At 54.9% G+C, this 14,201-nt stretch overlaps 3 protein-coding genes across 4 annotated transcripts in view; 1 reads left to right on the top strand and 2 right to left on the bottom strand.

The window, feature by feature from the left end:
* Positions 1-5,033: 5,033 nt before the first annotated feature.
* TIMM29 (translocase of inner mitochondrial membrane 29) lies at positions 5,034-7,181 on the bottom strand. Its single transcript, XM_069478459.1, has 2 exons — positions 7,076-7,181; positions 5,034-6,999 (listed from the first exon to the last, which is right to left on the bottom strand). The coding sequence occupies exons 1-2, from the start codon at positions 7,167-7,169 to the stop codon at positions 6,311-6,313; spliced, it is 783 nt and encodes a 260-aa protein (XP_069334560.1). The 5' UTR covers positions 7,170-7,181; the 3' UTR covers positions 5,034-6,310.
* A 20-nt stretch (positions 7,182-7,201) lies between these two features.
* Positions 7,202-12,250, top strand: YIPF2 (Yip1 domain family member 2). Its single transcript, XM_069478446.1, has 9 exons — positions 7,202-7,582; positions 7,984-8,144; positions 8,236-8,319; positions 8,891-8,978; positions 10,022-10,138; positions 10,218-10,384; positions 10,473-10,655; positions 10,751-10,885; positions 10,983-12,250. The coding sequence occupies exons 1-8, from the start codon at positions 7,552-7,554 to the stop codon at positions 10,865-10,867; spliced, it is 948 nt and encodes a 315-aa protein (XP_069334547.1). The 5' UTR covers positions 7,202-7,551; the 3' UTR covers positions 10,868-10,885; positions 10,983-12,250.
* A 189-nt stretch (positions 12,251-12,439) lies between these two features.
* CARM1 (coactivator associated arginine methyltransferase 1) overlaps positions 12,440-14,201 on the bottom strand; it is a 38,764-nt gene continuing 37,002 nt past the window's right edge. The window contains exons 11-16 of one of the 2 annotated variants that reach the window (XM_069478425.1): positions 13,690-13,827; positions 13,521-13,610; positions 13,306-13,418; positions 13,083-13,160; positions 12,774-12,842; positions 12,440-12,591 (exon numbers count right to left, since the gene is read on the bottom strand). In XM_069478425.1, the coding sequence (XP_069334526.1) occupies positions 12,452-12,591; positions 12,774-12,842; positions 13,083-13,160; positions 13,306-13,418; positions 13,521-13,610; positions 13,690-13,827 (628 nt within the window). In that variant the 3' untranslated portion in view covers positions 12,440-12,451. The remainder of the gene's footprint in view (positions 12,592-12,773; positions 12,843-13,082; positions 13,161-13,305; positions 13,419-13,520; positions 13,611-13,689; positions 13,828-14,201) is intronic. The other variant, XM_069478435.1, reaches the window with a different exon arrangement.

Here is a 14,201-nt window from a genome sequence, read left to right as displayed (position 1 = left end):
AAAAAAGAAAAAATTTGAATAAACAAATAAATAAACCGGTATTCATGGGCAAATGCCTGCCTTACAGACCATTATCTGACAACACAGGGTGAAGGGGAGGCCAGGCATGGCTCGGGTAGCCAGTCACACTTGTGTGTGAATCCATCTGGGTGCCCTGTGTGCACATGGCAGGGAAGCTCCATCTCCAGCTGGCAACAGCTGTTTAGCAGGGTCACCACAGAGAGGAATGAGTCGTCTCCAGGTGTGTCCCTCAGACCAAAGTGAGGCAGCATGTTTCCCAAGCAATGCCCCCTTCTGCTGGGTCCCCTGATTTCTCATCAAACCAGGTCCAGTGATCCTCAGGCAGGGGGCCGCTGGCATTGCCCTCCTAGGGAATCAGGTCTTGGGGCAACTTCGCCTCCCTGCCGCCCCACCACCAAGCTCAGCTTAGAGACGGATGATCCAGCTGGCACCTCCATTCCCTTCTTTGGGGGAAAGATACTAGCCCACCATTCTGCACAAGTCCTGTACGTGTGGAATCGAGAAAACCACCATCAGTTCCGAGGAAACATCTAGTCACGAAACCCTGGTTTTTACTCCAAAGGAAGCATGTCCAACTTAATGTTTCCCACAAATGGATTCCAGATCGATCCTAGCTCGTGGCAAAGACCACATCAAGCTTAGTTCAGGAAAGCGGATTAGCGCAGGTGGGGAAATGGATGGTGCCCACCTAGGAGAGAAGAGGGGGCTCTGGCGCCCTCTGGTGTTCACCATGTGCCACAGACTCATCCTCCAAGGCCACCCGGAAAACTGACGAAGTTACCAAGATGTCCTTCAGTAGGTGAGTGGATATACAAACTGGGGCACATCCAGGCAAGGGGAAGGAATATATTCTGTGATAAAAAGAAATGCGCTATCAAGCCACAAAAAGACATGGAGGAACCTTAAATGTCATCTTGCTACCTAAAAGCAGCCAATCTGAAAAAGCTACATACTGTATGATGCCACCCATATGACATTCTATCATAGAAAAGGCAAAACTGTAGGGACAATAAAATGACCAGTAGTTGCCAGAGGTTAGGGAGGAGGGAGAGAGAGGGGGACGAATAGGTGAAAGAAACACAGAATTTTTAGGGCAAACGATTTTATGTGATATTGTAATGGACACATGCCATTACACAATTGGCAAAACTCATGGCATGCACCATATCAAGAGTGAACCCTAGCCGGGCACGGCGGCACTCACTTGTACTGTAGTCCCAGCTACTCAGGAACCTGATGCAGAAGGATCACTTGAGCCCAGGAGTTCAAGACCAGCCTGGGCAACATAGCAAGACCTCGTCTCAAAAATAAATAAATGAATAAATATTAATTTTTAAAAAAGAATGAACCCTAATTAAACTATTACATTTACATTGTAAATGGTTGTAATTGAACCAACGTATATTACATATAATGTAATATTACATTGTATATTAATATGTATGTTACATATACATTGTAAATGAATCTTGGTTAGAATGTTGCCTGAGTATAATAATTGGTTCTTCAGTTGTAACAATTGTTGCAGATTCAAGAAAGATATTAATGATAGGGGAAATCTATGGGGGTGGAGAGAGGTATGTATGGGGATTCTCCCTAATATCTGTTCAATTTTTCTTTAAACCTAAAACTAAACCTATTATTTGACTTTTAATTTTTTTTGTGGGGATGGGGAGGGTCTTGCTATGTTGCCCTGGCTAGTCTTGAACTCATGGCTTCAAGCGATCCTCCTGCCTCAGCCTTCCAAAGTGCTGGGATTATGAGCGTGAGCCACTCATGCCTGGCCTCGATCAATATGTAAAGGGCTGGCAGCAGTACGGAGGATGCCTAGCAGATTGGACAGGATGGAAGTTGGAAGGGGAGGTGAGGGCTCCAGTGCTGATGGGGTGAGACTTCCACTCCAGCCAAGAGGGAGTGACAGGGGCCAGATTAATCTCCCACCCAACACAACCCCCAAATATATACTGGGCAAAATATATGATAAAATGTTTTCAAGACACCGGACATCAGGCAATGAGGGAGGGATAGTGATTCCTGAGAAACCAAACATGCAAGGGAAGTACTATCAGGGACCTAGCGTACTGGCTTAAGAAAGCTCCCAAGTCTTGCTGCAGGGGACAGGGACATAGCCAGAGCCTGTAGACTCCCCTGAGCTGAGAAGATGGAGCTTAGCGTCCAAGGAGACTAAGATGGGTGGAAACAACCCAAATATCTCCCAACAGGTAAATGTATGAACATGTTGGAGTGTATCCATGCTACCCAGCAATGCAAAGGAATGAATGTTTCAGGTGAAACATGCATGTAGCTTGAATCTCACAATTATGCTGAGTGACAGAAGCCAGAAAGATTCTACTTCCTGGATAATGCCATCTATTTCAAACTCTAGAAAATGCAAGCTCATCGTGAGTGACAGAAAGCGGGTAAATGGTTTTCTGGGGAAGGATGAAGGGAGAGTGAGAGAGCAAGACTCTGTCTCAAAAAAAACCCACAACTGATTGAACTTTTATTCTAGAATGATGTATTCCATGTCCAGTATTTAGGAGCTAGGGATGAGCAAAAAGAAAATAAAAATATTAATATAACCCATTTTCCCACCATCAAGAAGTGATTGCTGTTATTAAACAGCTTGGTTCTCATCCACCCAACTGTCCTGTCCTTTATTTGACAGTCTCATCCTGCACTGAGGTTGTGTGCATGTCTGGCTGCCACCGAAGATGAGATTGCATTTTCTGGAGTTTGAAGTAGGTGGAACCCTCTAGTAGGTACCATTTCTGGGATAGTGTTTTGTTCAGCATCTAACAGTGCCTGGCCTCACCTGGCATGGGCAGATGTTGATGGAATCAAAGCACATTGCTCCCAACTCAGGACTGCACCTTCCTCAACACACTTTAATTCCCAAGTTAGGAAAAAATCAGTAGGTTGCCTCTCTTTTGCGGCTTGTACAAACTAACCAGGAGAATGTCTTGGGGAATTTAGTGAGAAACCCCTATTCTACACAACTCAGTTAAAATCCTAAAAGCATCTTAGCTCAGTGGCAGAGAGGATGAGCCTGGTCTCGGAGGGAAGATTAAAAGATCATTGTGTGTTTAAGGCGCAAGTATTTAATGGAATTTAGAAGGATTTCCTTGCCTCTCATCTACCCATGACAATGGCTGCCTAGTCGTTCCTTTTTTTTTTTTTTTTTTTTCCTTTTCTTTTTTTAAGAGACAGTGGCATTATCATAGCTTACTGCAGCCTCAAACTCCTGGGCTCAAGCAAAACCGGGTGATCCTGCTCTTCCCAAAACTCCAGGAAGGAGAGTTCCTGGAGGTGTCTGTTCAGGGGAGGGCACTGCCCATCCACACAGAACCACTCACAGCCTCCTCTGCTAGCTGATTAGGTAAAGGCAAAGTTCCAGGAATGGAGGCGGCCCCTCCCAGCAGCCCCGACCTCTGCCATCATCTGACCAGTTCTAAAGCGTGGTAAGGGATGCATGTGGCAATGCACGCGACCTCTGCCCACTGCTGCACGCGGACAAAAGGAACCTGAGACTAGCCATTCCCATGGGGACTAAGTAAGGTTGAGAAGCCAGCCCCGTTCTCAAAATTGAATCTCTGGTGCCCTCTGCTGGCCTTCATAATCACAACAGCTGGAAAGATACTTCACAGTGAAGATGGGATGGAGGATGACTCCTGGACCGGCCTGAAAACAGAAAGGATTAAAGCTAATCAAGAATATATATACGTTTCTTTTTGTGAGAAGGAAAAATCTGAAAGTGTTCATATTAGGTTCAAGTGTCTTGTGGCCCTGAGGAACAAGCACACCTTGGCTCTACCATTTCCTGAGTCCTACCCACATGGTGGCTCCCGTGCCAGTAGGCGGGGCAGTGGCCCCTCTGCCCTAAATTGGGCAAGTGGGAAGGCCACAGTGTGGATTCAGAGCCATACTCTTCCCCACACAGCTACACCATGGACGGTGAACACCTGCTATGAGCCAAGGGCTGTAGTGTGGTATCCAATTTTTCTAACAACCCTAACTACAGATAAGAAACCTGAGGCATGGAGAAGTCACTTGACTCACAAAGCTTGACAGTGTAAAAGCTGAGATCCAAACTCTTTTGAAAAGTCCACTTATCCCCGAGGTCCTATTGTCCTTACGGGAATGTAGGCAATATAACTGCTTTGCTGTTTCGGATTCGAGAGCAAGACTGAGACCGCAGGGCCACTTCCCTTCTCCACCAAGACCATCCAGCTCCCACCCACAATGTTCACACGCAGTATCTGTCAACCCTCTTAACTTTGCTGAGGCCCACACTGGGCTGAGCACTGTGGGGTGCTGGGAGCTCAGCAGTGAACAGGAAGACTGAACCCCAAGATGCACAGCACCAGGTCCACTCAGTCCCCTTCCCATCTCGCAGCTCCCATCCTCTTGCCTTACAATAGACGCAGGAGGCTGGAACTGCTAGGGCAAGGGGCAAAGTACAGTAGGACTCTCCTCAGGGAAAGGCCTGACCAAAGCCAAGCCACAATTCCTACCAATAGCCTCTCAGCTTCACAGCTCCGGTAGCTTCAGAGAATTTGTGTGGAACATACACCCTGGCTGTAAGTCACAAGTGGCATTTAATTACTGACTCAAAGTCCCAGCTACTCGGGAGGCTGAGACAGGAGGATTGCTGAGCCCAGGAGATTGAAGCTGCAGTAAGCAATGATCATGCCACTGCACTCCAGCCAATGAATATGTGGCTCCTCTTTCAGTACGTCTCATCATAGCCAGAAACAAGTCCCACTTTGAAGCCAGCATGTCTTAAACCCTTCCTTGAAGTTGGCTGGTATTCCTCTAACAATGGGGGCAGCAGTTACGTAGACTTTGGCAGGTAATGTTGTAGGCTTAGAATTTACCTCCATTTGTCTTTTGTTTTCATTGCATTTATTTTTATATGTTTATTTCTACATTTAATTTTTACTTATGGCTAGTGATAGCAGTATTTAATAACTTCTGACAAGATATTAGGATTAAAGATAGTTCCACCGGATTGAGGATTAAGTCACAGGATTGGGAGTTACAGAGTTTGAATCTTGGGTCCGCCACAGCCTTGGAAAAATAACAAACTTTCTGAATCTCAGTTTTTCCTCTGTAAAATGGAGATGCTGACTTACAAGACACTCCCCTGCGCCACAAATAAGGGTATAAAAATCCATGTGTTCAATGCATTCATGTTATGAATGGAAAGTTCAAGTGCCAAAACTTGGCAAAACACACAAACACAAACATTACAACAAAGACGGTTGTTTCATCTCCTGGTTTTATTAACTAGCCACAGGCCACTGAGGTGACAGAGGTAGTTTCATTCCTTAATACTTTAGCTTTAAATGTATGACTACCATTACCTATTTAAGTACGAAGCACATACACTAACTTACTCCTTTTCATAGAATTCTGTGATTTAGGTTTACTGCAGTATAACATACACAGAATCTATGATTCCATATAGATTTACAGATCAGAAAATGCTTTATCTTTCCAAGTCACTTCTAATCACTGTCAATATAGTAAAATCAGTTTGTTTTTGCAAAAAGTTTCCCCATAACATCCAAATAGCCACACCAATGTCAATTGCCTACTTTAGTATTAGCTATTTAAAGTGTTCCCATTTGGGGGAAGTTGGGTGAAGGTCACACACGATGTCTCAGTGTTACTTATTTTATTTTTTTGAAACAGGGTTTCCCTATGTTGCCCAGGTTGGTCTTGAACTCCTGGGCTCAAGCGATCCTCCTGCTTCAGCCTGTAGAGTAGCTGGGACTACAGGTGCATGCCACCACACCTGGCTAATTTTTTAATTTTTTCAGAGATGAGGGTCTCATTATGTTGCCACCATGCCTGGGATAAATGTTACTTATAAAAATAAAAAACAGAATAGAGCATAGAATAAAAACATTTCAGCTCAAATTTAAAAAAAATCTGAAAGGTGGTGGGAGAGTTTGAGAGTCACCTGACCAGTGTCATGGGGACTGTGAGGCCCAGTGGGGGAAAATAAAGGGTTACGTAAAAGGCTCATTACCAGCTCTGGCAGTGATAAACATTACAGGGTCAAGTCACTCTGCTCTCCCCAACTCCTAAACCAAGAAGGCTCTGAATTAACTTCAGCTAACAAGGAACAAAGAGAAAGGGAGAAAGGCTTCACCGAACTTGTAAAATCCTAGTGAAAGGACACTCTACACATAACTTATCTCAGTGACTCTGCACGTGGAGCTCACTCACACCAATTGCACAATTCCGGGCAAACAGTCTGCCAGGGCTCGGAGCCCTGAACTCATTTCGGGACCTCCGATTGCACCAGCGAGTCGGCCTGGCTCAGGGCGAGCCTGTCCTTCTTCTCCTTTTGCAAGACCTGTTCCTCCCACAGAGCTTGGTCCACCTGATCATCAGTGAGCACGACGGGCTTGTACTTCTCGTCGAAGAGCCGCTCGTTGGTCTCGGAGTGCAGCTGGTGGGGCCCGACGACGCGCAGGTGTGCAGGCAGGTGAAGGAACTCTTCGTCGTTGATGTCGCAGTCGCGCATCCGGGCCCCTAGCACCCACCAGCGACCCACGAACCCCACATCCAAGACCCGGCCCGGGAAGTCGGTCCAGCGGGGCTGCAGGTAGCGACAGCGGGCCTGATAGAGGCTGGCCTGGGCGTCAAAGGGCGCCTCGTACACAAGCGAGCAGAGCCCCAGGTTCACGTGGCGCAGGCAGCCGCGGCCTCGCAGCCAGAGCAGCCGCTGCACGTAGGCTTCCGAGTCGCGGTTGCGCGTGGCCGGCGCCAGCAGCAGGAGGGTCCCCGACGCGTCGAGCAACGCCTCCTCGAAGGCAGCCTCGCTCGGCGCCAGCGCGCAGCAGGCCGCCGCGCCGCCCAGCAGCCCCACATATACCGCCGCGCGCCCCGGCCGGGCCCGAGCGGCGGCCGCCGCGTCCCCGCAGGCCTCGGCGTAGTCCCGGAGCAGCGAGCGGGCCCAGGCGCCTGAGGGGAGAGAAGCGCGGTGAGGGCGGCCCGACCTCTGCAGCCGCCCATCCCTTCGCCTTCCGCTACTACTCACCCAACCGAGCCCACACGCCCGGTTTCTCTGCCGCCGCGGCGCCCGCCTCTACACGGCCTCGGGACCAAAGTCTCTTCAGAGCGGCCGCCGCCATCCGCCTTGGGGTCGGTTTTCCGAAAAGGAACTCTTGATGCCCGGGAGCCTTTTGCGCACGCGCCAACGTGGCCGGAAGTGGCTTCCCACAGGAAGAGAGTAGAAATCGGAACGGCGCCGGATGTTGCTGTCCGGTCCAAGTGGAGTCGCGTCTGGCTGGTGGGCGGGCCGCGCAGGCGTAGAGAGCCCCAGCCGCGCCGGCTTAGGTGGACTCAGGTGAGGCAGGCGGAGTATACCTGTGGGCCCCGGGCGGCCAGTGCAAGCCCCGTGGGCGCAGTTAGCCGCCAGGTAAGGCTCGAGGCTGACGGACAGGCTCCGGAAGGGGCGCGGGCCCGCTCGGCCTGTGTTCTCAGAGAGGGATGTGGTGACGCTCCTGAGCGACCATGGCAGCGGCCGACGAGCTGACCTTCCACGGTGAGTGCGGCCCAGACGTGGCCGGAGCTCCTACTCCCGCCCCTCGCCAGAACCTCCCATGCACTTCCAACTCCTCTAACCCGAACCCCAGTGGGCCGTGAACCCTGACCCTCAGGGAGAGACACCCATCCCTAACTCGAATCCCGCTCCCATCCTGAACTCAGACCTCAAACCTGAGCTTCTGGTCCCCAGATCTTGACCCCATCCCAAGACCAATTCTAAATTGCAGTCCACGTTAGGGAAAGGGAACAGACCTCCTCCATTCCCCCAAACTGAGGATGTTGGGCCCTGCCTGGGGAGAGCACTGAAATTATCACAGAAGCCCACCAGATGAGCAGTGGGCCAAGCCAAATTGTTTCCACCCCGACAATATGCCAGCGTCCCGTATTCCCTCCCCATAGAATTTGAGGAAGCCACTAATCTTCTGGCTGAGACCCCAGATGCAGCCACCACGAGCAGAAGTGATCAGCTGACCCCACAAGGGCACGTGGCTGTGGCTGTGGGTTCAGGTGGCAGCTATGGAGCCGAGGACGAGGTGGAGGAGGACAGTGACAAGGCAGCGGTGAGTCACTTAAGTCCCCGTGCCCTGCCTCTGTCCAGCCCCCAGCTGACCCAGGCTGTCAGGGCAGGCACTGAAAGTCTGTGCCGTGCAGCTCTTACAGGAGCAGCAGAAGCCACAGCCTGGATTCTGGACCTTTGGCTACTATCAGAGCTTCTTTGACGTGGACACCTCACAGGTCAGGCCTCAGAAGCAGGTGGGATGGGGCTTGGAGTCTCGCATGGGGTTCAGCCACCATTCACCTGGGCATGGCTACGTGGGATAAAAAAGCTCCCACCCAGGTGGTTAGAAGGGACCATAACTAAGGGTTATGGTGTGTCCAGGGCTGTGGGAAAATAGGGGACACACACCATCTGGTGGCTCAGGGAAAGGCCTCCTGGAGGAGGTGAGGAATTTGCTGAGATCTAAAGGTGAAGGAACGTTTCCCCAGGACAGAGTAGGGGAAGCAGAAGTATGTTCCAGGCACCGGGAACAGCATATGCAGAAGACCAAAGGTGAGAGGAAGCATGTGAAGTGTCTCAGAAGCTGCCTGGCGCTGGATCTGGCTGGAGAGTGTGAGATGGGCGACAGGCAGGCAGAAGCCAGATCACAAAGGGCCTTTGTTAAGGAGCTGGGGTTTGGGTTTTATCCTGAGGGTGATGAGGAGTCAGGGAAGGGTTTGGAGCAGGAGAGGAAGGGGTAGAATGAGCAGACGTGCACACGGAACATGGATGGGAGGCCCCATCCTGTACCCTAGCCTTGTCCCCCAGGTCATGGACCGGATCAAAGGCTCACTGCTGCCCCGACCTGGCCACAACTTTGTCCGGCACCATCTGCGGAATCGGCCGGATCTGTACGGTGAGTGAGGTTGTGCATTCGGTTCAGTGGATTATTCACTTTACAAATGTGGGTTGAGTGCCAGGCCCCAGTGTTCAGTTGAGAACAAATCAGTTGCACAGACCAGGAGTCTTACCTTCTGTTCAGGGAGATGGAGACAGACTGCAGAGGTGGCGGGGCCAAGAGCAGCAGAGCAGTTCAGAGTGTACGCGGCCTTGCTGTCCTGCACAGGAGCTTCAGGGCAGGCCTCCCTGAGGAGGGTAAGGGAATGAGCCTTGTTGACATGGGGAGGGGTGGGAGTGACCTAGGGGAAGAGGGTTCCAGAAAGTGCCTAAGCTCTGCGGTGGGAACTCGCCTGAACTGAAGGGTGGGTGTGTCACTGGAGCTGAGTGAGCTGCAGCTGGGAGCTCGCAGAGGTGAGGGGACAGATCACATGGGCCTCCCACGCTGTGGTGAGAAGCGATCTCAGTTGCATGTTCTCAGGGTTCCTCTGGCCACTGTAGGGTTCGAAGGCAGAAGCCAGGAGATGGCGCAGAAGTGGTCATGGTAGGCGCAGGCTGTGGGTGGCTGGATTCATAGAGGGACCAGACTTGCTGTCAGAGTAGATGGGGGCTGGGAGGGGAGGAGCCGAGGATGGCTCCAGGGATTTCTGCCAGGATTGCTAGAGGGATGGAGTTGGAGATGCCCCTGTGGGAACTTGAACATGAGCCTACAGTTCAGGGCAGAGGCCCCAGGGTTGGAGGGGGCACGCCAGGAGTGAGCACACACACAGGGGAGGAGGTCGGGGAGTGCAGGGGGAGGCCATAGAGGTGGAAGGATTGCCCTTAGCGAGGTGAGACAAAGGCCAAGAGCATGCAACCCTGAACCCACGTTCTGAGGGTTTCCACAGGGGAATGATGAGTGGAGAGCCGGCACTGGTCTTGGCCACCAGGTCACCAGTGACCTGGTGAGTTGGGTGGGTGGCTTCGGAAGAGGCTGTGGTCCCAGCACGGATGAGATGGGACACGTCCAACTGTCCTGGGAGTGCTGGGTCTGGGAGCCTCAGTGGTCCCTCCTCTCCCCAGGCCCCTTCTGGATCTGCGCCACGCTGGCCTTCGTCCTGGCTGTCACCGGCAACCTGACACTGGTGCTGGCCCAGAGGAGGGACCCCTCCATCCACTACAGCCCCCAGTTCCACAAGGGTAAGCAGGTCCAGTACCCAGCAGGGCTCGGGGAGCCAGGGGTTCCCAGAACAGGGGTGACTGCCCGCCTTGCCCCCAGTGACTGTGGCCGGCATCACCATCTACTGCTACGCTTGGCTGGTGCCGCTGGCCCTGTGGGGCTTCCTGTGGTGGCGCAAGGGCGTCCGGGAACGCATGGGGCCCTACACCTTCCTGGAGACCGTGAGCGTCTACGGCTACTCGCTCTTCATCTTCATTCCCATGGTGGTGAGTGTGGCCCAGCGAGGAGTGGGTGCTGGGTGCCATGAGGGGGGGGTCACCCAGTGTGGTCACCAGCTGCCCATGTCCTCCCTAGGTCCTGTGGCTCATTCCCGTGCCGTGGCTGCAGTGGCTTTTTGGGGTGCTGGCCCTGGCCCTCTCAGCCGCTGGGCTGGTGTTCACCCTCTGGCCAGTTGTCCGAGAGGACACCCGGCTGGTGGCTGCGGCGCTGCTGTCTGCCGTTGTGCTGCTCCATGCTCTCCTGGCCCTGGGCTGTAAGGTGCATGTCTAGGGTGTCCCAGGCGGGGCTGCGGGCTGTGGTGGCGGGTGGGGTGGTGGGCTGGCCCTGCTGCTGACCTCGGGGGGCTCGTCCAGTTGTACTTTTTCCAGTCACTGCCTCTGGAGCACCTGGCGCCTATGCCCCAAGCTTCACCTCTGCCCGCAAATGTACCACCGCCATCCACCCTGCCGCAGTCCATGGCCACCTCCTAAGAAGCCCAGATCCTGCAGGTAAGGAGCCGCTTCCAGCTGTGCCAGGGCGCTGCCCTCCCCCCGCCCCCCAAGGTGACAAGTCCTGGGGCTGCTACTGGGAGTTTCTCTTTTCCAGGCAAAACCTCAGGGGACATGTCTGTCTGTCAGCCACACCCCGACGATGACTGGAGGCTCCCTTGACACCTCAAGATCACTCTGCTGCTTTCCAGACTTTTCTTACAAAGCAAACACGTTTATTTTCTATGCAAAGGTGATTCAGAGAATTTATATAAAGGCGGGGGAGGGGCAGCTGAGCAGGGTGCTTCCGCCAGAGCAGGGCCAGGGGCCCCCACACCCGGCTGCCTGCCGGACCTCCTGCTTTCCCTGACACGACTCCACTCGCCCGCCGCAGGAGGCAGGGCCAAGGGGCAGCCCCTCCCGAGCGCCCGTCATGCCGGGTGCGCTGCGGGGCCGCGCCTGGCCTGAGCTCCAGCTCTGCGTTTGGGGTGTTAGAAACCAGGGAGCAGAAGGAGAAGAAAACTGCCTGTGCTGAAACACACATTTCCTCGGCTGTTTATTTCATTTTTCTCTTTCTTTCTTTCTTTTTTAAAGGGGGAGGTCCCTGCATGGTCCCTTCCCAGTCTGGGGAGGGGCCAAAATGCCATCCTAGTAGTAGGGACTGGAGCGTGGAGCATCTACACATATGGAGGGGAAATACACAGGCCTGACGTTAGCTACAGGGAGAAGGACGCCTTCCATGACAGATCCTTGAGGTGTGTCTGTGTCTGCCCCAAGTGGCTGACAGTGACCCTCCCTCCGGGCCCAGGGCCTGTGGCCACCTGTTCTAGCTCTGGGTGTGGGGTGCAGGGGACCTGTAGGGGCACAGGGACAGGACAGCAGCAAGAGGCAGGGGCCGAGGACGGAGGCCTTCCCGACAGTGGGGTGGGTCGTACATTCAAGTGTGAGGTGAACCCTTTGGTGGGGAGGGGCCGCGGCCGGCCGCCCTCACCGCTGAGCCTCTGAGTCTGGGGGAGGGGCTGCTGGCTCGGCCTGCCGGCCTGGCTTCTCAGAGGGTCTGTGGATTGACACTGGTTCTTTTCGTAAAAAAATAAAATTAAAAAAAGCAGCATGTCACGCCCGTTGTGACCAAGGCCTGGTTGCGGAAGGGGAGGCCCCGCCCGGCCAGGCCGCCTTCCCTCTGGAGCCAGGCCAGGGGCAGGTGCCGAGGGACGTGCAGGGCAGCTGCTCCCCTGCCCCCACAACCCCTGCCACCCTGGCGCAGCTGGCAGGCCCCGGCACGCCTGTTATAGCAGATGTCAAACCCAGGTCAGGGTGGAGAGGGCAGGAGGCGGGGACAAGGACTCCCACGACATGATCTTGTGTAAAATATGGCAGCGACACGCGCTCAGGGCCGGGATGTGGGGGTGGGGTGGGGTGGGGGTGGCGGCAACATTGTGTAAAAAAGTGTCCAAGTTCCCATAGCAAAGAGGGCTGTGACCAGGTGTTCGGGCTCCTCCAGTATGAGGGGGAAAGCCGCCAGGTGGGGCAGGGTGGGCGGGGGCGTCATTTGGTTTCCTGGTGCTGTCAGTCCGAGGGGCAGGGCCCCTAGCTCCCGTAGTGCATGGTGTTGGTCGGGATGGACATGGGTGAGGCCATGGAGATGGCGGGGCCGCCCATGGTGAACTGGCTGTTGACTGCATAGTGTGAGCTCGAGCCGCCGCCGCTGCCCTGGGCGCCGGAGGACCCTGCGGGGTGGGCATTGGCACTGAGGGGCCAGCGCTGTGCCCAGCCCACCCGGCCCCCAGCAGAGTCAGATACAGAGAGAGAGAGAGGGCAGGCAACAGGGCAGGCTGGCGCCCAGACAGACGGACAGCGACACATGCTAGCTTGGGCCCCCGAGGGACCCGCCCCTGCCACCCGCCATTACCTTGGACAATCCCCGTGCTCATTATGGAGCCCATCCGGGAGTGGGTGTGATTGACAATCCCCGTGTTGGCTGCGTAGCGAGAGGGAGGAAGGAAGGAAGGGAGACGGCGTCACCGCCCCCAGCCACCCAGCCCACGGGCGTAGGCAGCAGAGCGAGGCAGAGCGGATCCAGGGCCTCAGCCGAGAGCCCCGAGGAAGAGCAAGAGGTGAAGGGACCAAGCACAGGCCGACCTGGCCAGCTGCCGGCCCCTCCCAGCCCCAGAGCAGCCCTGGGCACCAGCCCCTGTCGCCCCGCTGGGGGGCCACTCACCTAAAGGAATCAGGTTGTTGTGGCCCACGCTGGAGCCGCCGGCGATAACACTGCTCAGGTCATAGGCAGTCGGCATCCCTGCACCAAGGGGGAGATGTCAGTGTCCTGTGTGGGGGTGCCAGAGGCACACCCCAGGGCAGAGGAGGGGCTAGGCCTGTCACCCAGGGCTGCTGGCTGTGCCCACCCCTGGTGTGGGCCGGCGCTATGGGTGGGGCTGACTTACCAGCCACGGCCATTCCGCTGCTGAGGTTGTAGGTGCTGCCCGTGTTCCACATGTTCTCGGAGGGAGATGTGTAGTGGGAGCCAGGTGGGGGCGAGGGCGTCGTGCCTGTGTATCTGTGGCAGAGACAGACCCGTGGGCAGGGCAGGCCGGCGGGGTGTGGGGGTGGCTGCAGGGCTGGGGGCAGCACCCCCCAGTGGGCTGAGGGCCCCTCCTACCTGAAGAAGGGGTTTTTCAGATCCAGGAGGTTACTGGATTTGGAGCCTGTCTGGTCTACCTGGGCCACAATACTGATGTCATAGCTCTGTCTGTGGAGAGGGCACGGAGGTGACGTGAGCCAGGGGGCGGATGAACCTGCCTCCCCCAGCCCCAGGCAGCAGCTCACACCTTTTGTTGGCAATAAGCAGACATGTCCCTGAGAGCGTGTCCCCAGCCTTGGCGAACAGTGGTGACTGGAACAGGCACCGGACCTGGTACCAGTGGGTCAGGGGCTCCGTTGGGGCCGTGGACAACCACACGGTCATTCTGTCAAGAGGGATAGGCATGCACTTGACTGGGCCAGTGCCACCACTCGGGCAACCTCCCACCCTGTACACCTTGAGTTCTCCCCCAGTGTCCGCGCCGCTGTGATGGGTCCCCCTGGGGCCTTGGAGCTGAGACAGGCCGGCTCCCAGGCGCACACACGCACACACACGTGTGCACTGGGGATCTGCAGCCACAGGGTGCCGACTCACCCTGACACATCATGCTGAGAGACAAGACAAGGGCCCACGAGGGACAGTACTCAGAACACAGCAGACACACGCCCCACCCACGACAGTCTCTTGCTCAAAGACAAGCTCTCAGCCCCTTTTGGAAGGGACAGTGGAGCTGAGAAGAGTCATGTCCCACGCTCCCAA

This window comes from Eulemur rufifrons, chromosome 2 (genome assembly GCF_041146395.1).
Source record: "Eulemur rufifrons isolate Redbay chromosome 2, OSU_ERuf_1, whole genome shotgun sequence".
Taxonomy (NCBI): Eukaryota; Metazoa; Chordata; class Mammalia; order Primates; family Lemuridae; genus Eulemur; species Eulemur rufifrons.
The sequence above is the reverse complement of the archived record's forward strand: the minus strand, read 5'-3'. Positions and strand labels throughout refer to the sequence as shown.

Excerpts from the sequence above, each read along its gene's own strand:
- TIMM29 (XM_069478459.1), bottom strand. The coding sequence starts at position 7,169 with ATGGCGGCGGCCGCTCTGAAGAGACTTTGGTCCCGAGGCCGTGTAGAG. Across the intron at positions 7,000-7,075 it reads GGGCGTGTGGGCTCGGTTGG|GCGCCTGGGCCCGCTCGCTG; the intron begins GTGAGTAGTAGC and ends CTCTCCCCTCAG.
- YIPF2 (XM_069478446.1), top strand. The coding sequence starts at position 7,552 with ATGGCAGCGGCCGACGAGCTGACCTTCCACG. Across the intron at positions 8,145-8,235 it reads AGGACAGTGACAAGGCAGCG|CTCTTACAGGAGCAGCAGAA; the intron begins GTGAGTCACTTA and ends TGTGCCGTGCAG. Across the intron at positions 8,320-8,890 it reads TTGACGTGGACACCTCACAG|GTCATGGACCGGATCAAAGG; the intron begins GTCAGGCCTCAG and ends CTTGTCCCCCAG.